Raw genomic sequence first — 24011 nt, 5'->3', positions numbered from 1 at the left:
TCTCAAAAACGAAACAAACAAACAAACAAACAAAAAAACCCCACAAACATTAGCCAGAAATCGCTTGAACCTGGGAGGTGGAGGTTGCAGTGAGCCGAGATCGTGCCACTGCACTCCAGTCTGGGCAAGAGAGGGAGCACTCTGTCTCAAAACAAACAAACAAACACTCTTCCTTGAGCCGTTTCTGGCCTCCAGGGGCCTCCGGACTCCCTCCATGGTTCCTGTAGGGGACAGCAGGGGGCCTTCTAGGACCCAGCCCTGTGCTAGGGCTAGGATCTGCAAGTGATCAGATCAGGACTTAGAGGTTGATAAATGCTTTTAATCCCCACATTCCACACACGGGGGACGCTGTCATCCACATTTTCATATTTCTGTTCCGGTCGCAGTCTGTGTCCCCACCACCCTCATGAATGAGGGACTTTGATAGATGCCTGGGTTTGTGGGCTCTGCGGTAGCTGGAGGAGATACACAAAGGGTCCTCGGAGGAGGGTGTGGGACAGCTTTGAGGGGACGACCACTGCAGACACCTGGAGGGAGCTAGGGGAGATTCTGAGACTTAAGAGACATGGAATGGCTGGGCGCAGTGACTCACGTCTGCAATCCCAGCACTTTGGGAAGCCAAGGTGGGCAGATCACTTGAGGTCAGGAGTTTGAGACCAGCCTGGCCAACATGGTGAAATCCAGTCTCTACTAAAAATACAAAAATTAGTCGGGCGAGGTGCTGTGCACCTGTAATCCCAGCTACTTGAGAGGCTGAGGCAGGAGAACCACTTGAACCTGAGAGGTGGAAATTGCAGTGAGTCGAGATCGTGTCACCACACTCCAGCCTGGGTGACAGAGTGAGATGCCATCTCAAAAAAAAAAAAAAAAAGGTAGGTAAGTGGAGATGCTAACGGGAGATGTGTGAAGAGGTCAGAGGTCAAGGTCAGTTCAGAAGGACCCCGGGATGTGAAGGTAATGGAAGATCAAGGATCGGGGCAGTTAAATGGGACAGGAACTGAGCGAAGTGAATGGCTCCATTCCCCCTTCAATACACATTCGCTGCCACCCACTCCGTTCACAGCCCTGGGCTGGGTGGTGCTGGTGACACAGCAGTGAGCATTCAGTTTCAGTGAAGTTCAAAGAAGCAGAGACCAGCCCTCAGCATCCTTGGGCACAGGTGTCTATGCATTCTCTCAACAGAGATCTACAGAGCATCTGTGCCCGAGCATCTGTCAGGCACTGAATTTACAAGGAGTGGCTCCGCCCTCATGGGGCTCAGACAGTGCTGGGAAAATGCTGGAGTCCACCGCTTAAGGGTGTGTGAAGCTGTCCATCAAGTGAGAAGCCAAGGGCCAGGGAGAAATAAGAGGCCTAGGAGGTAACTAAGAGTTGGGGCTCCTAAAGGTCAGGGAGGTGCTGTGGGGTCAGGACAGAGGAGCCAGCCAGTCACTCCCGGAGCTGCACAGACACGGAGGAGTCGGTCACCCGTGTCCGCCGCAGCCCACCAGGCTCCATGCGGTTCTTGGCCTTGTGCAGGAAGTGGATAAAGCGCACACCGGGACCATAATGGCGGAATACGTGGGACACCTGTGGTGACAGCACCCGGGGTTAGGGAGGAGCCCTTTTTGAGGACCCGCGGACCTGTTCTCCTCCCTCTGTGAGGTCTTGGGACAAGAACACACGTCTGGGGTTGAGGGCCCCGGGGCTGAGTCTCACCTGGACCCAGCGGCCAGGGGGTCCTCTCCCAGAAGTTCGGGGGGCCACATGGTGCTGAGCAATGACCGTGCGGCGGTCGGCCGCCAGCAGCCAGACGTGCAGCTCGTAGACGCACACATCCAGCCGGCTGTCCTCGAACCTGCAGGCGGGGTCAAGGCCTTCGGCTGTCACTGCAGTCTCAGCTACCCAGCCCCAGCCCCTGGCCCCATTCCCCATTCAACAGACATGCTGCTACCCATGCCGTGCACAGCCCTGAGCTGGGTGGTGCTGGCAACATAGCAGTGACCAAGACAGCCCCACACCCCGCCACATGGGATTCACAGTCCAGTGAGGGAGGCAGGCATGCCACCAAACATGACAGCCAGGAACGGCCAGGTTTGGGATGGGAAGCACGGGCAGAGGGGTCAGGGCCAGGATGGGGGGGACCCAGGCAGAGGAGTTGGGGACAGAACTGGGGACACAGGCAGAGGGGTTGGGGTCGGAATTGGGGACCCAGGCAGAGGGGTTGGGGCTGGAATTGGAGGCACAGGACACTGGAGAAAATGCACCTGACCCAGCTGAGGGGTGATCAGGGAGGGCTTCCTGGTGGAGCCATGTATAAGTGACTCCTAAGGAATAAGAAGGAATTTGTCTTGAGAATAGAAGGTGACAGGCTTTTAAGAAATAAGGAATAGGCTAGGCACGGTGGCTCACACCTGTAATCCCAGCACTTTGGGAGGCCAAGGCGGGCAGATCACTTGAGGTCAGGAGTTCGAGACCAGCCTGGGCAACATGGTGAAACCCCATCTCTACTAAAAATACAGAAATTAGCCGGGTATGGTGGCACGTGCCTGTAGTCCCAGTTACTTGGGAAGCTGAGGCAGGAGAATCGCTTGAACCTGCGAGGCAGAGGTAGCAGTGAGCCGAGATGGCACCACTGCAGTCCAGCATGGGCGACAGAGTCAGCTGTCTCAGAAAAAAAAAAAAAGAAAGAAAGAAAAAAGAAAAAAAAAGAAAAGAAAAAGAAATAAAGATCAGCCTCAGTAACCCCCTGGCACATTTCAAAATCTGAAAGGCTCAAACAGAAGGGGCCAGGGAGGTGGGCAGGGCGGGACCCTGTAGCACCAGGAGGGTCTTGGTGAAGGGCTGAAAGCAAGGGGAGCTCAGAGTAAGGCTCATGCTCTGGGCAGCCCTGCGTGATCACGGGGTCAGGCTGGCAGGGGAGGGGCACGAACCAGTCCATGACCGTAATGGCTGGTTGTTCGTCATCCAGCAGCTCCTCCCACAGGCCCTCGGCCAGAAGGTCCACACACTGCTGCTTCACTGTCCAGCTGTGAAAGAAGGGCCGGGAGAGGCGGAGTCTGTGATCTGCCAGGATCCTCAGGGATCTCCCCGGTCGGCCTGGCTCCAGGGAGCAGGAAGCCCTGTCTTAGCGCTTTCTTAGGGATAGCTTGGGTCCCCACACGTGGGGTGATCCCTCAGCACCTTCCACTCTCAGTTCCCACGGGCCCCTCTGAGGGCAATGCATCCTGAACCCCATGCTACAGACAAGGAACCTGAGGCTGAGGATGGAGACGTGTCCAAGGTCAAGCAGCAAACATGTGGCAGAGCGAGGATCCCAACCCTGGCCTGTGTGACCCTGAGCCTCCAAGTCACACCAGCTCATCTACTGTGCAGGAGCAAGGCTCTGTTTCATGGAGGACAGGGGCCTGGGGTGACTCTTCCCCTCCCAGGGAAAGAGCCTTAGAATAATTACAACAATAACAAGAATAGCCAGGCGCGGTGGCTCATGCCTGTAATCTGAGCACTTTGGGAGGCTGAGGCAGGCAGATCACTTGAGGTCAGGAGTTCGAGACCAGCCTGGCCAACATGGTGAAACTCCGTCTCTACTAAAAATACAAAATGAGCTGGGCATGATGGCGCACACCTATAATCCTAGCTACTCAGGAGGCTGAGGCGGGAGAATTGCTTGAACCTGGGAGGCAGAGGTTGCAGTGAGCTGAGATTGCGTCACTGCACTCCGGTCTGGGCAACAGAGTGAGACTTCATCTTAAAAACAAAAACCAAAAACCAATAATAGCTGCTATTGACTGGTGCTAGCCAGACCTGGCCGGGCCCTATGCTGTGTGTTTTACAAGCATTCTCTCTTATGCTAACCCTGTTTACAGAGCAGGAAATGGAGGTCCAGAGAGGCCAAGTCAGTTTCTCCAGGTCTCACAGCGAGGAAGGGTGGAGCAGGGAATGGAGTGTAAGCCACACTGGCCCTGGCAACTCACCTTTGGTTCTGCTGGAGCTTTTCGGTTCTAATGTACCAGCCACGGAAATTGCCTGCAGGTTGGGGAGCAAAGGTATAGAACACTCCAACGCTGGAGGACCCTCCCCACCCTCAGCAACCTGGCCCTCCAAGCACTTACCCAGAGTTTCCAGGGGTCGCTGGGTGGGACCAGTAGGGGGTGCTGGCTCATAAATGTTGATGCCTGAAATGGACAGGTGAGTGGAGCCTCTGGGCAGCCCCTCCATCTTCCACCGCCTCACCCCTCCCTACCCTCAGGGCTATACACTGGAAGGGCAGGAATCTGTGCCAGGTCAGGGAAGCCCAGCAGGGATGAGTGAGTCAGGGCTCTGGGCTGGGGAGAGGGCAATGCCAGGGGTAAGTGGGGTGTGGTGAGACAGAGACAGAGGGACAGAGAGAAGAACCCAGAGAAAGAGACAGGCCAAGAGTTTGAAACCAGCCAAGCCTGGCCAACATGACTAAACCCTGTCTCTACTAAAAATACAAAAATTAGCCAGGCATGGTGGTGCATGCCTGTAATCCCAGCTACTCGGGAGACTGAGGCAGGAGAATTGCCTGAGCCTGGGAGGTGGAGGTTGCAGTGAGCTGAGATTGCACCACTGCACTCCAGCCTGGGCGACAGCAAGACTCCGTCTCAAGAGACAGAAACATAGGCAGAGGGGGAGAGAAAGAGGAGGAGAAAGAAAGAGAGATGGAGAGGTGTGAGAGAGGTAGGTAAGAGACATGACAGAGAGACAGGTGAGGCACAAAATGGAGAGGCACAATGACAGAAAAGGAGACAGAGGGATGCAGAGAAATGCAGAGACAGAGAGAGACAAAGAGGTAGAGAGATAAGGAAACAGGGAAAGAGGAAGAGACAGACGGTCAGGGTGGTGCCTCCTGGCTGCTCTGGGCCCTTGCGCACCTTCGGGGTTGGGCGAGCGCAGCAGGTTGCGGTAGAGCGGCCGCCGCAACAGGAGCAGCTTCCAGGTGAGGCGCTGGGGCAGCTCCAGGCCCCCGCTCAGCGGCCCCCACTCCTCCAGCAGCAGCTGCCGGGCGTGAGCCTCGGACGGCTGCGCCGGCTCGGGGAGCTCGGGGGCCTCCGGGGCTGCGGGCGATGGCAGCGACGGCGGCGAGGGCAGTGGTGGCGGCGACGGCGGCGGTGAAGGCGACCGTGGCGAGGGAGGCAGCTCCTGGGGGCTCGCGGGCCCATCGGCTTCCATCCCGCCACCGAGCGCGTGTCCCTCACGCACCTCCTCCATCCCTCGAGGCTGCGCGACTGTCCCGGTTTCGCAGGGCTGGGGTTAACTGGGAGCGGGAAGGGGCAGGGCACCCTGAATGGCATTTAAGAGAGGGGCGTGTCGGGGGAGGATCTTGTCCCTCGGACCCTCCTCCCTCAGACCCAGGAGTCCAGGCCCTTAGCCCCTCCTCCCTCAGACCCAGGAATTCAAGACCCCAGCCCCTCCTCCCTCAGACCCAGGAGTCCAGGCACCAGCCCCTCTTCCCTCAGACCCAGGAATCCAGGCCCCCAGTCCCTTCTCCCTCAGACCCAGGAGTCCAGGCGCTAGCCCCTCCTTCTTCAGACCCAGAAGTCCAGGCACCAGCCCCCTCCTTAGGTCCCCAGACTTGCTGCCCCAATTTTCCCAGGGCCAGCTGAGGACCCAGCGTGAGCCTGACAGAGCGTGTGACAAATGCGCTAATGCCAGGGCTCCGGGCTGTCTAATGGGACCCGTGCACCTCATTAAGATCCAGCATGGCAGGATTAAGAGGCTAATTAACGAAGACCCCCCTCCTCCCCCTCCCCACTCTGCAGAGGGGGAGTGGATGGATGAGCTGAGGTGCAAAGGGAAGGTCCTGCCTCTGCCACTTCCTTCTCTGTCCTCACCTGGGACACCCCCTTGGGGCCCTGACACATACTGTCCAGAAAACCAAGGTGAGGAGAGCAGAGAGACACCCAAAACCAGAGATGAGGAGCCTCAGAGATGGGGGACCTCAGGGAGGCACAAAGATGGCAGTGAGAGGGAAGCAGTGATCCCAACTGGGTGTTCTGGGGGCCTGCACCCCTGCCTGGGACTGGGGTGGGGGGCTGCAGAAGCCTCCTCCATCAGAGGTCACGAGGAGGTGGGAGCAAGGGATGGGGCACAGGTGGGGACAGGAGGTCAGGTGTGGAGGAAGTGGGGTGGCAGAGGAACCTGTAGCGCCAGATTCCCACAGCCACTTCCTGCCCGTGGCCACGTCCCTCTACCTGGCCCAGGTAAGCTCAGCACTGAGCGCTTGCTTCTCTCTCTCTCTCTCTCTCTGATGGAGTCTCACTCTGTCACCCAGGCTGAAGTGCAGAAGCACGATCTCAGCTCACTGCAACCTCCGCCTCCCGGGTTGAAGCGATTCTCCTGCCTCAGCCTCCCGAGTAGCTGGGATTACAGGCATGTGCCACCACACCCAGCTAATTTTGTAGTTTTAGAAGAGACGAGGTTTCACCCTCTTGATCAGACTGGTCTCAAACTCCTGACCTCAAGTGATCCACCTGCCTCGGCCTCCCAAAGCGCTGGGATTACAGGCGTGAGTGCTTTCTACTGAGCGCCTCTAAGTTCATTTCATTCTCCTACAAAGGACAAGGTGGGTGCTACTATGACTGGCATTTTATAGGTAAAGGAAAAGTAACAGCAAACATGTGTGTGCAGCTGTGTGCTGGCGGATGCCCTCTGGGACGGGTCTTTCCAATACAACAACCCTGTGAGGGGTGCCACTATTATTCCCATTTTACAGATGAGGAAACAGAAGCTGCCTTCCCAGGCCGGGTCCCATATAGTCCGATAACTCCACATGCTTTCACAGGCACTTCCTGCCCCAACGCTCAGACACTCACAGACACTCAGGGGGTGGGGGACAGAAGTCACACCCCAGTGATAATGATCATGTAATTGAGGCTGCCCTCATGCCAGGCATTGCGCTAAGTCCATTAGGTGCAATGGACTTAGGTAATTAATTAGGCAATTAATTCAGTCTCCACATCCACCCTAGGAAGTAGCATGACTAGGAAGTCATGTGCATTTAGCAGATGAAGAAACTAGGCACAGAGAGGTCTAGTAACTCACCCAAGGTTGCACAGCTGGTACACAACGAGTTAGACACACTCGCATACAGAATCTTAGAGAACATACACAGGGACACAGATTCAAATTGCCCCCAAGGGCTGAGTGTGGTGGCTCACACCTGTAATCTAACACTTTGGGAGGCTGAGGCAGGAAGATCACTTGAACCCACGAGCTTGAGACCAGCCTGGGCAACATGGCAAGACCCCATCTCTACAAAAAAATTAATAAATTATCTCAGTTTGGTGGAACACACCTGTGGTCCCAGCTACTCAGGAGGCTGAGGTGGGAGGATCGCTTGAGCCCAGGAGGTCAAAGTTGCAGTGAGCTGAGATCGCATCACTGCATTTTAGCCTGGGTGACAGAATGAGATCCTGTCTCAAAGAAACAAAAAACAAAAACAGGCCAGGCGCAGTGGCTCACACCTGTAATCTTAGCACTTTGGGAGGCCAAAGTGGGCAGATCACTTGAGGTCAGGAGTTCAAGACCAGCCTGGCCAACATGGTGAAACCCCCATCTCTACTAAAAAAAAAAAAATACAAAAAAAAAAAAAAATTAGCTGGGCATGGTGGTGCGTGCCTGTAGTCCTAGCTACTCGGGAGGCTGAGGCAGGAGAATCGCTTGAATCCAGGAGGCAGAGGTTGCAGTGAACTGAGATCGTGCCACTGCTCTCCAGCCTGGGCAACAGAGCAAGACTCCATCTCAAAAACAAAACAAAACAAAAAACAAATCGCCCCTGGGAAGAAACATGGGCTCATAGAGAAGCAAGCAGGAGATGATGGTTACATTTATTGAGTCTTGGACTCTTTGAACCTCACAACCCTGCAGAGGTGGGAACTGGTAATTGTATCTCTATTGACAGATCAGGGAACTGAGGCAAGAGAGGTGAAGTGACTGCCCTGGAAAGTTGGGAATTAACCAGTGCCCAGGGGGTGGGGAAAAACCAGGGGAGGGAGCAGATCAACAATTACTGCACCTGGAAGTCCCCAGCAGATTCCCAGGCAAACACTGGCAGAGCTCACAACACACGCACGACCAGACACTCCCCCCACCACCAAACGCACACAAACCCACGCCCTTGTCCTGGCTGCCCGCCCACCCTGCCTGAGACCTGTCATCGCCATGGGGGAGGAGGAGAAGGAGGGGTGTCTGGTGAGTGTAGTCAGAGCTGTGCCCAGGTCAGAATCCAGGGCAGGGAGTGCCTGGGAGCCAGAGGAGACTAGGACAGAAGGGCAGCCAGGAGTCTGTAGAGTGGCTGGATGCGGTGGCTTGTGCCTGTAATCTCAGCACTTTGGGAAGCTGAGGCGGGCAGATCACTTGAGCCTAGGAGTTGGATACCAGCCTGGGCAACATGGTGAGACCTCGTTAGCCAGGCGTGGTGGCACATGCCTGTAGTCCCAGCTACTTGGGAGGATGAGGCAGGAGGATTGTTTGAGCCCGGGAGGTGGAGGTTGTAGTGATCTGAGATGGCGCCGCCACTGCACTGCAGCCTGGGTGATGGAGCGAGACCTTGTCTCAAAAAACAATAATAATAGGCTGGGCTCGGTGGCTCACACCTGTAATCCCAGAACTTTGGGAGGCTGAGGTGGGCAGATCACTTGAGGTCAGGAGTTTGAGACCAGCCTGGCCAACATGGTGAAACCCCATCTCTACTAAAAATACAAAAAATTAACCAGGCATGGTGGTACATGCCTGTAATCCCAGCTACTGAGGATAATCACTTGAACTGGGGAGGTGGAGGTTGCAGTGAGTCAAGATGGCACCACTGCACTCCAGCCTGGGCAACAGAGAGAGATTCTGTCTCAAAAAATAAAAAATAAAAAGAATTGAAAAAATAATAATAAAGGAAAATAAAGAAAACTAGAGTCTGTAGAGATTGACATCCCCTCCTGCCTACCCTTACCCTGGCTGTGGTTTTCACATGATCTCCTTTCTGAGTGCCTCGCTCACATCTGTTCCATACACACCCATACACATGACAGCCACATGGGTTGGACTAAAGCCTGAACTGCGTCACTCCCCGACTTAAGCCCTCCATGACTCCCCAGTGCCCTCAGGAGAAAAATCCCAACTCTTTGGCCAGCATCCAAGGTCCTGGGTTTCTGGTCTCTGCCTCCAGGACCTGTTCTCTTGCATCTCAGGGCTTTTGTGTTTCCCAAACTCAGTGGTTCCCAAACTTTAGGGCAGGTCCTGTCAGATTCACCCAGGGAGCCTCTGAGAAATGTGCATTTATTTCCAAGGAGCCGGCTTCAGTAATTGTGATGGGCCCCAGAATCTATGAGAAACCCTTTTACTTCAATCCGAGGGATCTAGGGCCACAGCTGGGCCCTGCAAAGCCAAGTGCATTATTGTTATTATTATTATTATTATTTGAGTTAGGATCTTTCCCTGTTGTCCAGGCTGGAGTGCAGTGATGCTGATCACAGCTCACTGCAGCCTCGGCCCCCCAGAGTGCTGGGATGACAGGCGTGAACCACACTGCACCCGGCCTCCAAGTGCATTCTAACAGTAAGTCCCAAACGTCCCCCTCTCTCCAGCAGGGGGAGGGTAAAGTCCCTAATATGGGGGTTCAGCCCCGACAGGCTATTTCCCAAATACGTCAAAGCCTGGGTGACTAACACAGTCCCTCTTCCCCAAAGCCACGTCTCATATATCACGAATTGCAGAAAGCACGAGCAGTGGTATGACCACGTTGGAAAAGGATTGCACAATTTCTTTTCTTTTTTTTAGACAGAGTCTTGCTCTGTCACCCAGGCTAGACTGCAGTGGCATGATCTTGGCTCACTGTAACTTCCCGCCTCCCAGGTTCAAGCGATTCTCCTGCCTCAGCCTCCTGAGTAGCTGAGATTACAGGCATGCACCACCGCACCCAGCTAATTTTTTTGTATTTTTAGTAGAGATGAGGTTTCACCATATTGGCCAGGCTGGTCTTGAACTCCTGATCTTGTGATCCACCCGCCTCGGCCTCCCAAAGTGTTGGGATTACAGGCATGAGCTCCTGCACCCGGCCGACAATTTGTTATAAAACAAAACATACGCACAACCTACGACACAGTGACCCTGCTCTGAAGTAGTTAGCCAAGGGAAATGAAAACATCGTCCACACAGAGATCTGGTCACGGTACTTTTTCATAACAGCTGCAAACTGAGGGGGACCCGAGTGCCCAGCAACGGGTGGGTGCATAAACAAACTGGAATGGCCACAGTGGAGCACGCTTCAGCAAGGAGAAGAATCACCTATTTTTTTTTTTTTTTTTTTGAGACAGGGTCTGGCTCTGTCTCCCAGGCTGAAGTCCAGGGGCACAATCTCGGCTTAATGCAACCTCCATCTCCTGGGCTCAAACGATCCTCCTGCTTCAGCCTCCCAAGTAACTGGGACCACAAACACACACCACCAAGCCCAACTAATTTTTGTATTTTTTTGTAGAGACAGGGAGTCTCCTCATGTTGCCCAGGCTGGTCTCGAACTCCTGAGCTCAAGCAATCCTCCCGCCTCGGCCTCCCAAAGTGTTAGATTACAGGTGTGAGCCACCACGCCCAGCCCAGGAATGATCTATGGGTACATACAAAACACAGATGACTCTCAAATACATTGTGATGAATGAAAGAAGCCAGGCAATACAGTGATACATTTTTTAAATTTATTTATTTTACAAATTTTGTATTTTTTGTAGTGATGGGGGTCTCACTGTGTTGCCCAGGCTGGTCTCACATTCCCGGGCTCAAGAGATACTCCTGCCTCGACTTCCCAAAGTGCTGGGATTATAGGTGTGAGCCACTAGGCCTGGCCAGTGATAGATTTTAGAGCATAAAGGAAAAAGAAAGCCGGGCGCGGCAGATCATGCCTGTAATCCCAACGCTTTGGGACACCGAGACGGGCGAATCACCTGAGCTCAGGAGTTCAAGACCAGTCTGGCCAACATGGTGAAGCCCCGTCTCTACTAATAATACAAAAATTAGCCAAGCGTTGATGCACGCCTGTAATCCCAGCCACTCGGGAGGCACGAGAGTCACTTGAACTCGGGAGGCAGAGGTTGCAGTGAGCCAAAATTGTGCCACTGCTCAGTGTCGCCTTGGCGACAGAGTGAAACTCCGACTCAAAGTAAATAAATAAACAAAAGAAAAATAAAGAAAAGGAAAGAAAGAAGCCAGACATAAAAGAGCACCGACTATGTGATTCCAGTTATATAAAGTTCTGGAAAAAGCAAAACTAATCTAGAATCAAATACAGCAGGTCTGTAATTTCACGAGGCTGGTGGGACTTAACTACAAAAAGGCACGAGAGTAAATGCTGTGGGCTGATGAGAAAGTTCCATTTTAATCGCAGTTGTCATTATATGGGTGTATACATTTGTCAAAATTCAGCAAACTGTAGATTTAAAATGGGCGTATTTTATTGTATGTAAATTATACCTCAATAAGAAACAAAACAAAACAGTATGCCAATTCTCTCTATGTTGCTAATAAGAAAGTATCTACAAGGCAGTTATTAAGTAGAAGAGCAAGATATGGAACAGTGGGCCTTGTGCTTCAAAATGGATGCCGAAGAAGAAAAAGAAGAAGAAAATATACATATATATATAAATATATATATATATGTATATAAAATGAAGATTTGTCAGATCTCTTCCAGAAAGTGACTCTGCGGGCGAGATCTGGTGGCGGCCGAGACAGGCAAGGTGGGGACAATGACTTGGTACTCTATGTCCTTTGAAACTTTTGGATTTGGTATCACTTATGTGTATTACTTCTTTTAAGTATTACATTTTTTTTTTTTTCCTGAGATGGAGTCTCGCCCTGTCACCCAGACTGGAGTGAAGTGGCACGATCTTGGCTCACTGCAACCTCCACCTCCTGGGTTGGAGCGATTCTCCTGCCTCAGCCTCCCGAGTAGCTGGAATTACAGGCACCTGCCACCACACCCAGTTAATTTTTGTATTTTTACTAGAGATGGGGTTTCACCATGTTGGCCAGGTTGTTCTCAAACTCCTGACCTCAAGTGATCTGCTCACCTCAGCCTCCCAAAGTGCTGGGATTACAGGCATGAGCCACCGCGCCCAGCCTAAGTATTACACTTTTAAGTGTAATTTTTGAGACAGTCTCACTCTGTTGCCCAGACTGGAGTGCAGTGGTGCAATCTCGGCTCACTGCAACCTCTGCCTCTTAAGTTCAAGCCATTCTCCTGCCTCAGCCTCCCCAGTAACTGGGATTACAGGCATGTGACACCACGCCCAAATAATTTTTTTTGTATTTTTACTAGAGACGAGGTTTCACCATGTTGCCCAGGCTGGTCTCCAACTCCTGATCTCAGGTGATCCACCCACCGTGGCCTCCCAAAGTGCTGGGATTACAGGTATGAGCCACTACATCCAGCCTAAGTGTAATTTTTTTTTTTTTTTTTTTTTTTTTTTTTTTTTTTTTTTGAGACAGGGTTTCTCTCTGTCACCAGGCTGTAGTGCAGTGGCGCCACCATAGCTCACTGTAACCTCAACCTCCTGGGCTCAAGTGATTCTCCCACCTCAGCCTCCCAAGTAGCTGGGACCAAGGCACACACCACCATGCCCAGTTAATTTTTAAATGTTTTGTAGAGATGGAGGTCTCCCCATGTTACCCAGGCTGATAAAAAATATAATTTTTATAAAGCAAACAAGGTCCGGAGCCTCTCATTGCTTTCTACCACCTGTTCTTTCAACAGATGTTTATGAGATGCCTTCAGTGGCCAAGCCCTGTGCACTGGGGTGTAATGTGGTGAAAGAACAGACACCATTCCTGTCCCCATGGGGCTTGCAGCCTTGTGGGCGAAGGGATGTCAATTAACTAGTTACAATTCAACAAGTAACTAGTTAATTGACAAACAGCACTAAGTGCCTTGAAGGTGAAGAATGCGCTGTCAGGGCAGAGAAGAGCAGGTGGAAGCCTTGCCTAGTTGGGGTGGTCAGGGAGGGCTTCTCGGTGGAGGTGATATTTGAGCAGAAACCTGAAGAAGGGGAAGGAATTAGCTGCACAAAGGCCTAGGAGAGGAGCATTCTGGGAGAGGAAACAGTCAGTGCAAAGGCCTTGAGGTGCGACGGGGTTTGGTGGGTTGGGGAAGAGCACGGAGGCCAGTGTGGGGTGAAGAGAATGAAGGGGAGATGAGGTCAGACAGAGAATGTGGCAGCTCTTTGAGGGGGTTCTTGGGAAATCAAGTACTCCATGCATATATGTGAAGTACGAGGTATCCGCAGGGGTGATGCCAGGGGCAAGTGGATGTACCAGCTGGAGTCTGACAGAGGGGTTGGGGCTGAGATGAAAATCTGGGAAGCATCACCTTGTCGACAACCAGGGAACTAGATGAAATAATAAAAGCCGGCCAATGGCCGGGCATGGTGGCTCACACCTGTAATCCAGGCACTTTGGGAGGCTGAGGCAGGCGGATCACTTGAGGTCAGGAGTTCAAGACCAGCTTGGCCAACATGGCGAAACCCCATTTCTACCAAAAATACAACAACTAGCGAGGCATGGTGGTGCGTGCCCGTAATCCCAGCTACTCAGGAGGCTGAGGCAGGAGAATCGCTTGAGCCTGGGAGGCAGAGGTTGCAGTGAGCTGAGATAGTGCCACTGCACTCCAGCCTGGGTGACAGAGCGAGACTCCGTCTCAACAAAACAAAACAAAACAAAAAAACTGGCCTGGTGCAGTGCCTGTAATTATAGCACTTTGGAGGCTGAGGTGGGAGGATGGCTTGAGCTCAGGAGTTTGAGACAAGCCTGGGCAACATAGCGAGACCCCTGTCTCTACCAAAAAAAAAAAAAACAAACAAACAAAAAAACAGGCATGGTGGGAAGTGCCTCTGGTTCCACCTACTTGGGAGGCTGAGGTGGGAGGATCACTTGAGCCTGGGAAGTCGAGGCTGCAGTGAGCCAAGATCGTGCCGCTGCACTCCAGCCTGGGTGACAGAGACTGTCTCAACAAAACAAAACAAAACAAGTCACCTTGTCATACGGCACACACCCTTCTTGCTTTTTTCTGCCTAACAAGATGGTTTGGTGATTGTTCTCTACTGGTACAAAGAAAGAGAGCTGGGCCATCCCCAAGCCAGGTAAATTCCCCTTCCCTGCTATTCTCTATCACACCCCATTCGTCCTTTCTTGCATTCAGCATGCTTTGTAAATACATCTGTGCATGTGGCTGTCACTGGATCACAGTCTCTCACCCTGCCTGAATGTCATCCTCACCAGGGCAGGGCCTTGGGCAGGTCTGTTTATTGTCTGTCCCCAGCCCAGGGCTGACCTGACGTTGCTCTGCTTGCTGGGCAGGAAGGGCAGGAAGGCCCGGCTGGGCGGCAGGAGGAAGAGGCTCTGACCCAGCCGAGGCACCGCTTCCAACCTGCCCAAGCCTAGCTCCCACTGGACCTGCTGCAAAACCCGTCACCCCCAGGAGTCAGCGCATCCTGGGGCCCAAGCCTGCTGGTAGAGGGGGAAGGGCAGGGGTCCTGGAGGGTGGGCACCTGGGGCTGGGGGAGCAGATCCTGGGCTATCAGGGCTGTGGAGGGTGGGAAAGTGCAGCCAGGTCGGGAGGGGGCGGGGGTAGGAGAAAGGTTGGCTGGGGTGGGTGCTGCCTGCCCCAGATACAAACCACAGAGGTTTGTGAGGTTGGAGGGGCAGTGAGCCTGCTTCACCCTGCAGGCGGCGACAGAGAGGCAGGACTGAGGTTGGATAGAAGGAGGGAAGAGTGGACAGGGAGAGGCAGAGAGAGCAAAAAGATACACAAAGAGCCAGAAAACAGGAAGAGAGGGCCCCTGTAATCCCAACACTTTGGGAGGCCAAGACGGGAGGATCGCTTGAGCTCAAGAGTTCCAGCTGGGCAACATGGTGAAACCCCATCTCTACAAAAAATAAAAAAATTGGCCGGGCACGGTGGCTCATGCCTGTAATCCCAGGACTTTGGGAGGCCAAGGCGGGTGGATCACGAGATCAGGAGATCGAGACCATCCTGGCTAACACGGTGAAACCCAGTCTCTACTAAAAATACAAAAAATTAGCTGGGCATGGTGGCAGGCACCTGTAGCCCCAGCTACTTGGGAGGCTGAGGCAGGAGAATGGCGTGAACCCGGGAGGCAGAGCTTGCAGTGAGCCGAGATCACGCCACTGCACTCCAGCCTGGGCGACAGAGCGAGACTCCATCTCAAAAAAATGAATAAATAAAAAATAAAATAAAATAAAATAAATAGCCAGGCATGGTGGCGCATACCTGTAATCCTAGCTACTTGAGAGGCTGAGGCGGGAGAATCATTTGAGCCCAGGAGGCAGAGGTTGCAGTGAGCTGAGATTGTGCCACTGCATTCCAGCCTGGGCGACAGAGCGAGTGAGACCTTGTCTCAAAATAAAATAAAAAACACCAAACAACTCCAAGCCCCCTAAATGTCCAGTGACAGTGGCTGTTCCTATCATTCATGGTTCCCCTGTTCAATGGAATATTACACAGCCACTAACAGGATCAAAATTGCTTTTTATGTACCAGCAGGGAACAACCACCAAGACACATTGTTAAGTAGGAAAAAGTAAGGGGCAGAGGCATGTGCCCGTTATGCTAACATTCAATATTTTTTTTTTATTTTTATGTTTTGAGACAGACTCTCTCTCTGTCGCCCAGGCTGGAGTGCAATGGCACAATCTCGGCTCACTGCAACTTCTGCCTCCCGGGTTCAAGTGATTCTCCTGCCTCAGCCTCCCAAGTAGCTGGGATTACAGGCGCAAGCCACCATGCCCAGCTAATTTTTGTACTTTTAGTAGAGACGGGGTTTTACCATGTTGGTCAGGCTGGTCTCGAACTCCTGACTCCAGGTGATCCACCCGCCTCAGCCTCCCAAAGTGCTGGGATTATAGGCGTGAGCCACCGTGCCTGGCCCATTATGCTATCTGTATGAAGGAAAATAGATGTCTGTATATGCATGTAAGTATTTCCTGGTACATGCAGACATTTCTGGAAGGAAGCACAAGAAACTTGTATCAGTGGCTGCCTCTGGGGAGCAGAACTGAGAGGCTGGGGACGGGGAAGGAGGTAAGGTGGGAGGGAGGCTGATTTTCCCGTTTATTCCCTTTGGGATCTTTTACGTTTTGTACCATGGGCTTGGGCCATCTGTTCAAATAATGAAAAAGACTAAGCAGGAGAATGAAAGAAAGAGACAAAGAAAGGCAGAGATAAAGACGTAGGAAGAGGCTGGGTGCGGTGGCTCATGCCTGTAATCCCACCACTTTGGAGGTTGAGGCGGGCAGATAACTTGAGGTCAGGAGTTCGAAACCAGCCTGGCCAACATGGTGAAACCTCGTCTGTACTAAAAATACAAAAATTAGCCAGGCGTGGTGGCTTGTGCCTGTAATCCCAGCTACTCAGGTGGCTGAGGCAGGAGAATTGCTTGAACCCAGGAGGCAGAGGTTGCAGTGAGCCAAGGTCTCGCCACTGCACTTCAGCCTGGGCGACAGAGCAAGACTCCATCTCAAAAAAAAAAAAAAGAAAAGAAAAAAGATGCAGGGAGAGGAGGGAACAGAGAGTTCACCTTCGTATAATCCAGCAGTCCCCAAGCGTGGCTCTGAGCTGCCCCCGTGTCCCCCAAGGGCAGTCCAGGACCCTGCTTGCTGCCCCATCTCATCCCCCAGCCAACACCTCTCCACCCCAAGTCTCCTTGGATCACCCTAGGGCAACAGCCTCCCTTTTGGAGTCTGCGGCTTGGGGCCTGCCCTCCTTCCGTGACCAGCCACCTGGGAAGACACAGGTACTTTTCTGTTGGTAACTGTGGTCCCACAAGTGGGGTAGTGAAGTGAGCCCTGACCCACTTCTCAGTGCTGCATGGTGAGGATGTGCAGGAACTCCCAGGCCCGATGCCAGGATTCGAATCCTGCCTCTATCACTTCCTGGCTCTGTGACCTCAGGTTGACATCTTTGTTCCTGTCTCTCATCTGTGAAACAGGCCAAGGAAGGTACAGTAGTTCCGCAGAAGGCGGCTACGAGGGTCATGTTTCCTGGGCTGCGATCACAAATTCCCAGCGTGGTGGCTTGAAACAGCAGCCACGTATTCTCTCAGTTCTGGTTTTTTGTTGTTGTTGTTGTTGTTGTTTTTTGAGAACGAGTCTCGCTCTGTTGCCCAGGCTGGAGTGCAGTGGTGCGATCTCAGCTCACTGCAATCTCTGCCTCCCAGGTTCAAGCGATTCTCCTGCCTCCGCCTCCTGAGTAGCTGGGATTACAGGTGCCCACTACCACACCCGGCTAATTTTTGTGTTTTTAGTAGAGACAGGTTTTCGCCATGTTGGCCAGGCTGGTTTCGAACTCCTGGCCTCAAGTGATTCACCTGCCTCGGCCTCCCAAAGTGCTGGGATTACAGGCGTGAGCCTCCATGCCTGGCCGTATTCTCTCAGTTCTGGAAGCCGAAGTCTGAAGTGCAGGTGTGGACAGGGCTCTCCTCCCTCTGAAGCCTTCAGGACAGATTGCTTCCTGGCCCCTTCTGGCTTCTCCTGGAAGGCCCCTGGCTTTTCCCGACTCATGGCTGCTTCTCCGTGTGCCCCAAATCTCCTCTGCATTTCTCTAAAGGACACTTTTCAGTAGATTAGAGCCCACCCGGATACACCAGGGTGACCTCATTTCCAGATCCTTAACTCAGGACACATCTGCAAAGACCCTTTTTCCAAATAAGGCCACACTCACAGATTTTCCATGGACCTATCTTTTTTTGTGGGTGGGGGGAATCTATTTTTTTCGGTGGGGGGAACCTTTTCCTTGGGAGGTGGTAACCACTACAGGAGTTAAATGGGGCAAAACTAGGAGCTTAGCAAAGCCCCTGAACACAGCCAGACTTTGATCAATGTTTTTTGTTTTTGAGATGGAGTTTCGCTCGTTGCCCAGGCTGGTGTGCAATGGCACGACCTTGGCTCACTGCAACCTCCACCTCCCAGGTTCAAGCGGTTCTCCTGCCTCAGCCTCCCGAGTAGCTGGGATTACAAGCGCCCGCCACCATGCACGGCTAATTTTTGTATTTTTAGTAGAGACGGGGTTTCACCATGTTGGCCAGGCTGGTCTGGAACTCCTAAACTCAGGTGATCCACCCACCTCGGCCTCCCAAAGTGCTGGGATTACAGGTGTGAGCCACCTTGCCCAGCCCATTCTCCCATTCTCAGTCCTGGCTGTATGTTAGGATCACCTGGGTTATTTTTATATTAAACATCTGTGACCAGGCCCCCAAGCCACACAAAAGGGAGTTCCCCTTTGCTTAGAGAACCAAGCCTCAGTGTGGCCTTCAAGGCCTTCATTTCTCCCAAGATCTGCGGTTCATTCATTCTTTCCCTCACCCCTCTCCCTCCCCAGTGGCAGCCATGCTAATATGCAAATGACTCTCCTAACCTTGCAAAATGAGGACCATTGTTTTATGTCCATAATTTGCTATTTATACACCCAGCCTTGTATTATGAATCTTATTGTTTTTCTTACCTGCTGTCTGCACAGGAATTTTGGGGGTGCACCCCTTCTGTTTAGCCACCCACTCCCCCGGGGTGGACATGCCCCCGCCTCCAGCTCCACCCCACAAATAATGCTACAGTGAACGTCCTCATCGACTCTTCCTCAGGTCCAGAGAGTTTCTTTGGGAAGTCACCCGGGTGTGACTATTGGAATCATTGGGAGACACATATATGCAACACTTGACTGAGCCGGATCTGTTTTTATCAGACTCATGGTGTAAAACACCACCGCACGGTTTGAACGTGCATGTCTCTGATGACTAACGAATTTGAGCAACTGTGAACACCGTTACTGGGCTTTGAGTTCTTTCTTCTCTAAATTGCCTGTTCATATCCTTTGCCCATTGTCCTGTTACGGCTGGTCTCTTTTTCTTGTTAAGAAGATATCTTATCAGTGTTAGACTCTGCAAATATTTTTCCCCATTCTGATACCTGTTACAAATGAAAATTATTTTTTTTTTGAGATGGAGTTTTGCTCTTGTTGCCCAGGCTGGAGTGCAGTGGCGTGATCTCAGCTCACTGCAACCTCCAACTCCCGGGTTCAAGCAATTCACCTGCCTCAGCCTCCCAAATAGGTGGGATTACAGGCACCTGCCACCATGCCTGGCTAATTTTTTTGTATTTTTACTAGAGACAGGGTTTCACCATGTGGCCAGGCTGGTCCTGAACTCCTGACCTCAGGTGATCTGCCCACCTCGGCCTCACAAACTGCTGGGATTGCAGGTGTAAGTCGCCGCACCTTTTTTTTTTTTTTTTGACAGAATCTCACTCTTGTCACCCAGGCTGGAGTGCAGTGATGTGATCTCAGCTCACTGAAACCTCTGCCTCCTGGGTTCAAGTGATTCTCATGCCTCAGCCACCTGAGGAGCTGGGATTACAGGCGCCCACCACCACGCCCGGCTAATTTTTGTTATTTTTAGTAGAGACAGGGTCTCACTTTGTTGCCCAGGCTGGTCTCAAACTCCTGACCTCAAGTGATCTGCCTGCCTCGGCTCCCCAAAGTGTGGGGATTACAGGCGTGAGCCACTGCACCCGGCCCCTAGCATGATTATTAAATCTCCTGATTGTATATGAAGCCCTTGTACACATCTGGGTCTGCCTCTGGGTTCTCTGTTCTGTCACTAAATCAGAAAGTCCAGGGTGAAGCCCAGCAAATCTAATGAAACAGCAAGAGTGGAGAATCCTGACTGCATGGTAATAGAATTTGTGTTAGACACACACAAACACTACATTTTCCAACCTCCCTTGCCTCTGGATAAGGCTGCGTGACTAAGCTCTGGCCAGTGAAGCAATGGCAAAACCTCTGGGTCAGTCCTTAAAGAGGAGTGCCTTCCTCTCCCCGTGCCCACTTGGGAGCATAAGGAATTCTCTAATATGACATGGGAGAGGCAGGTGTCCCAGGAGGAAGGAAAAAGACGGAAGGACCCTAGGGTGCTGAGTCCCACAGAGGTGGGCCTTTTACACGGGAGGGCAGTCGTGGATCGCAGGGGTTCCCAAACGTTGAGTGGGCACCGGCATCCCCCAGAGGGCGTGTTAAATACAGATCACTGGGCCCCACCAGCGTCTGATGCAGCTGGGGTGGCACACAGGGATTTATTTGCGTGTCCAGTTAAGTTCCCAGTGACGCTGCTGGTCTGGGAACTACACTGTGAGAACCGCTGGTCTGACCTGGTTGCATTGTTTATTTTGGGGCTCTGTAAACACACCTCCAGCCCCCAGGTGGACGAATCCATCCCTGTGCCCCTCCTGGCCCTCCGGGCCCCTCCTCACCTCCGGCACCTGTCGAGTGTCATTCATTCCTGTGGAGTGCCTCAGCTGGTCAACTAAATGTGGGCAGAGTGGATCCTCTGGCACTACCCTTGTCCTAAGCACTCCCCTGTTCCGCTCCAGGCGGACGCCTGAAACATGGATCTGTAGACGCCCCGGGCCGGTGGGGTCAGGAAGGGTCTGCCAGTAGGAGGCTCCTGGGTGAGAGTCCAGGGTGTGAAGCTGGAAGAAGCCATTCTGCTCTGGCCAGGCAGAGGCGAGAGTGGGGTTTGGGGAATGCCATTGGCCCCTCTGTTCCTCTAGCCACACAGGTGGCAGCAGCCTCCTTCCTCTAATGATCGCTGGGCACTTGGCCCTCTGTGGCTCCTCCAGCCTTCTCAAAGCTTTGTCATGATCCAACCACCGGTACCAAATCCCTGCCATTTGAAACAACTCTAGTTGGGGTCTGTTTTCCTGACTGGCTCTGGCAGGAGGCAGCCACATGGGGAGGAACGGGGCCTCGGGCAGCTTTCACCCCACGCCACCCAAAGCCATGCCTTCAAACTGCAGTGAGTGGGCTGGGCACGGTGGCTCACGCCTGTAATCCCAGCACTTTGTGGGGCCAAGGAGGGAGGATCCCTTGAGGCCAGGAGTTCGAAACCAGCCTAGGCAACATAGTAACATCTTGTCTCTAAAACAAAAACAAAAACAAAAACAAAAAACCCAAAACAAAACAAAACAAACCTGCAGTGAGTGACTGAAGGCACCAAAACCAGCAGAGTCACCGTGGGGTCACAGATGTGGCTGGGCAAGGGAGCTCCCCGTCTCTGAGCCCATGGTTTCTTCAGCAGGAGAGTGGAGCTCCTAGAGCTAGCTGTTCTCAGTGCCCGTGGGGTCGCCGGGCACCCTGGCTGTGAGCCTTGTGTTTCTGAGATGCTCTGTTCTTTACCGTCCTTATCTGGGTCTGGAACCATGGTCACAGAGGCCTCCTGAGCTGCTATCCTCTTTTCTGGAACAACTTGTTCGCAAGGTAGAAGGAATTACCTGCTCCTTCAAAGTCTGGTAAATCTCATTTGAGGCCAGGCATGGTGGCTCATGCCTGTAATCCCAGCACTTTGGGAGGCTGAGGTGGGTGGATCACGAGGTCAGGAGTTCAAGACCAGTCTGGCCAAGATGGCGAAATCCAGTCTCTACTAAAAATACAAAAAATTAGCTGGGTGTGGTGGCAGGCGCCTGTAATCCCAGCTACTTGGGAGGCTGAGGCAGGAGAATCGCTTGAACCCAGGAGGCAGAAGTTGCAGTGAGCCAAGATCATGCCACTGCACTCCAGCCTGGGCGACAGAGCGATACTCCGTCTCAAAAAAAAAAAAAAAAAAAAATCTCATTTGAAAGTGCATTCAAGCCTGAAACCTTTTATTTATTCTGGAGTGTGTGTGCAGTGAGGAGACAGTTATTTTGGTCTTGTTTTCTATTTCTTCTTTTGCCAATGTTGGCATTTTTTTTTTTTTTCCAGAAAGGCATCCACCTCACCTAAGCCTCCAACACATCGCAGAGAGCACAGCTGCTTGCACCGCTGGGTTTCACTCTGTGATGATCCATCTAGGCTGTGTTTGCACTTGGCATAGGCCCTGCCACACACACAGTGCCCTGATTCTTGGGGTCAGGACCTGTGAAGGGTGGGAGGCGTGGACTAACCTGGAATCTCTGCCCTGGCCACTCACTTCCCAAGAGGACCAGGCTGAGGTCTCTGGTGCTGATGACACCTGGCTGGCTTTGGGGACGGAGGCTCACTCCTGGCTCTCTCCCCACTCCACTGCCTCCCTGGGGGCTGGGGAGGATGCAGAAAGTGGAGCCCAACAGGGCCTGAGGCGCAAAGTGCCAGGATGCAGCAGCAGCAGCGATGGCGGCATGGCCACTTCCATGCCAGTCAGATTCACCCCAGCGTGGGCTCGGCTCTGGGCTCCTGCATGGAGGGACACACTTCACAGGGGGTCTCTCTGAACCCAGCAGCTCCAGGCCAGTCAGCCTCAGTCAATCCCCAAAAGCCCATCTGCCCACTGACCAATTTGCCAAATGGCCTTCAATTTACTAAGGCCATTCGGGTTAGCTCCTACTCACCAAACGCGCTCAAGACAGCCTTTAAAAGGTCCCAGGAAATTGCAGATTTGGCAAACTGGGATCAGTCTGCACATGGACTGTGGCAAACTGGCTGCTTCCAGGGGTGGGGACAATCCTGCCCCATTCTGGGGAGTGGCGGGCTGGGGGAGCTTACTGGCTGCTATGACCTGAACTCCCCACTCCCCACCCCACCCTTGCCCTGCCTTGGCTGGAATCGTGGTTTGCTCTCAGATCCAGACCCTCTCCCTGCAAATTCCCACCCAAGACAGCCGGGCAGGGCCCCCTGCCCCCCACACATCGTACACACACACAAAACAAGACAATGTTTTAATTGTAAAACTAACTCGAGGCAGGGGTGGGCGGGCTGGGGCTGCGCTGACCGGGCAGGAACCTGGTTCTTCAGGCAGTGGTTCTGCCAGGGCCACCCCGCAGGACAGGGACCATCTGTCCCCCAATAAGGGCAGGGGCTAGAGTGTTATAAAATGACAATATAAATAGACTTCTAGAAAAGAGGAGGCTGTCCAGGTGCAGTAGTCATTTGCTGCAGGGGCTGGAGAGGGTGGGGGGCCCTGACCTGTCTCCCCATCCAGCCACAGAAAGGGGGCGCAGGGCTACGGGAAAAGGCCACTCTTCGGACATTCATGATCGACCCCCACAATGGCTCAGGGGGAGAGGGGGCTGGGTGTCAGGCAAGGCGCCAGACACCCCTTGCAGGCTGGAGGACGGGGTGGCTGGGCCTTTGCACACACGCACATGCACACTCACACGCGTGCACACACTCACACATGTTCACCTCTTAGTGTTCTCTCCACCCCCAGCGACCCCCACTGCAGACTTCCAGTGATGGGAGGGCCGCTGTCCTTCCTGGAGACAGAAGAACATGGGGGAGGGCCTGTCCCAGAGGGTGGGGGTCCTGGGAGCCTCGCTTGCTCCCACGAGTCCCTGTGTTTTTCTAAAAGTCACGAGAGCAAAACTGGAGTTCAGTAGTAGGGTCCCATCTACCGCCAGCAAGGAGGGCGGTGCCACGCGGAGCATCTCCCGGGCTGGGAGGAGTGGGAGGCCTGGACCCCTACTGGCCTCGGTGGGGCGGGGGTGACCCGGGGGGCTCTTTGGTCGAGGGGAAGGGCGCTGGGCCTCATCTGGTGCGGTTCTGGCGCATGAGGGGCACGATGCTGGCGGGTGGCCCTGCCTTGGCCAGGAATGGGTGCTTCAGCAGCTCGGCTGCCGTGGCCCGCTGGGCAGGGTCTCGCACCAGCAGGCGGTCCAGGAAGCCCTTCAGGGATGGCGACACCTGTCGAGAAGGAGGGGAGGGTCAGGGGGCGAGGCTCCCCACTGTTCATTTGCTGTGGGGCCGCAGTGTCCGCCTCTGCCAAGTCGGCTGGCGGCATGTACTGTGCAGGAAGGCAGGAGGCAGAGGTCATGGGTGTCTAGAGCTTGGGGTGTAGACGGGACAGGGAAAGTGATGGCACCTGTGATGGCACTTACTGTGTGGCCCCAGAGGAAGCGACAAACCCTGGGGGCTCATGTACTCCCTATTTCCATGGTTTAGCAAGAAGCTGAAAGCAACTGGGGCCCAGAGGTGCCCCTTTCCCTCCTGGCGAGTCCTCCACTAGGAAGGTCCC

The 24011-nt window shown here is 53.3% G+C and overlaps 2 protein-coding genes across 13 annotated transcripts in view; both read right to left on the bottom strand.

Moving 5' to 3' along the window:
- Positions 1-298: 298 nt before the first annotated feature.
- On the bottom strand, positions 299-5257 carry NCCRP1 (NCCRP1, F-box associated domain containing). Its single transcript, XM_004060702.5, has 6 exons — positions 4875-5257; positions 4092-4154; positions 3954-4005; positions 2913-3008; positions 1699-1837; positions 299-1569 (listed from the first exon to the last, which is right to left on the bottom strand). Exons 1-6 carry the CDS (start codon positions 5209-5211, stop codon positions 1429-1431), a joined length of 828 nt encoding a protein of 275 aa, XP_004060750.1. The 5' UTR covers positions 5212-5257; the 3' UTR covers positions 299-1428.
- Positions 5258-22701: 17444 nt separating this feature from the next.
- PAK4 (p21 (RAC1) activated kinase 4) overlaps positions 22702-24011 on the bottom strand; it is a 53758-nt gene continuing 52448 nt past the window's right edge. For all 12 annotated transcript variants that reach the window (XM_031004347.2, XM_031004351.2, XM_031004348.2 and 9 more), the window contains one exon: positions 22702-23680. In XM_031004347.2, the coding sequence (XP_030860207.2) occupies positions 23525-23680 (156 nt within the window). In that variant the 3' untranslated portion in view covers positions 22702-23524. The remainder of the gene's footprint in view (positions 23681-24011) is intronic.

Source organism: Gorilla gorilla, chromosome 20 (genome assembly GCF_029281585.2).
Source record: "Gorilla gorilla gorilla isolate KB3781 chromosome 20, NHGRI_mGorGor1-v2.1_pri, whole genome shotgun sequence".
Taxonomy (NCBI): domain Eukaryota; kingdom Metazoa; phylum Chordata; class Mammalia; order Primates; family Hominidae; genus Gorilla; species Gorilla gorilla.
The sequence above is the reverse complement of the archived record's forward strand: the minus strand, read 5'-3'. Positions and strand labels throughout refer to the sequence as shown.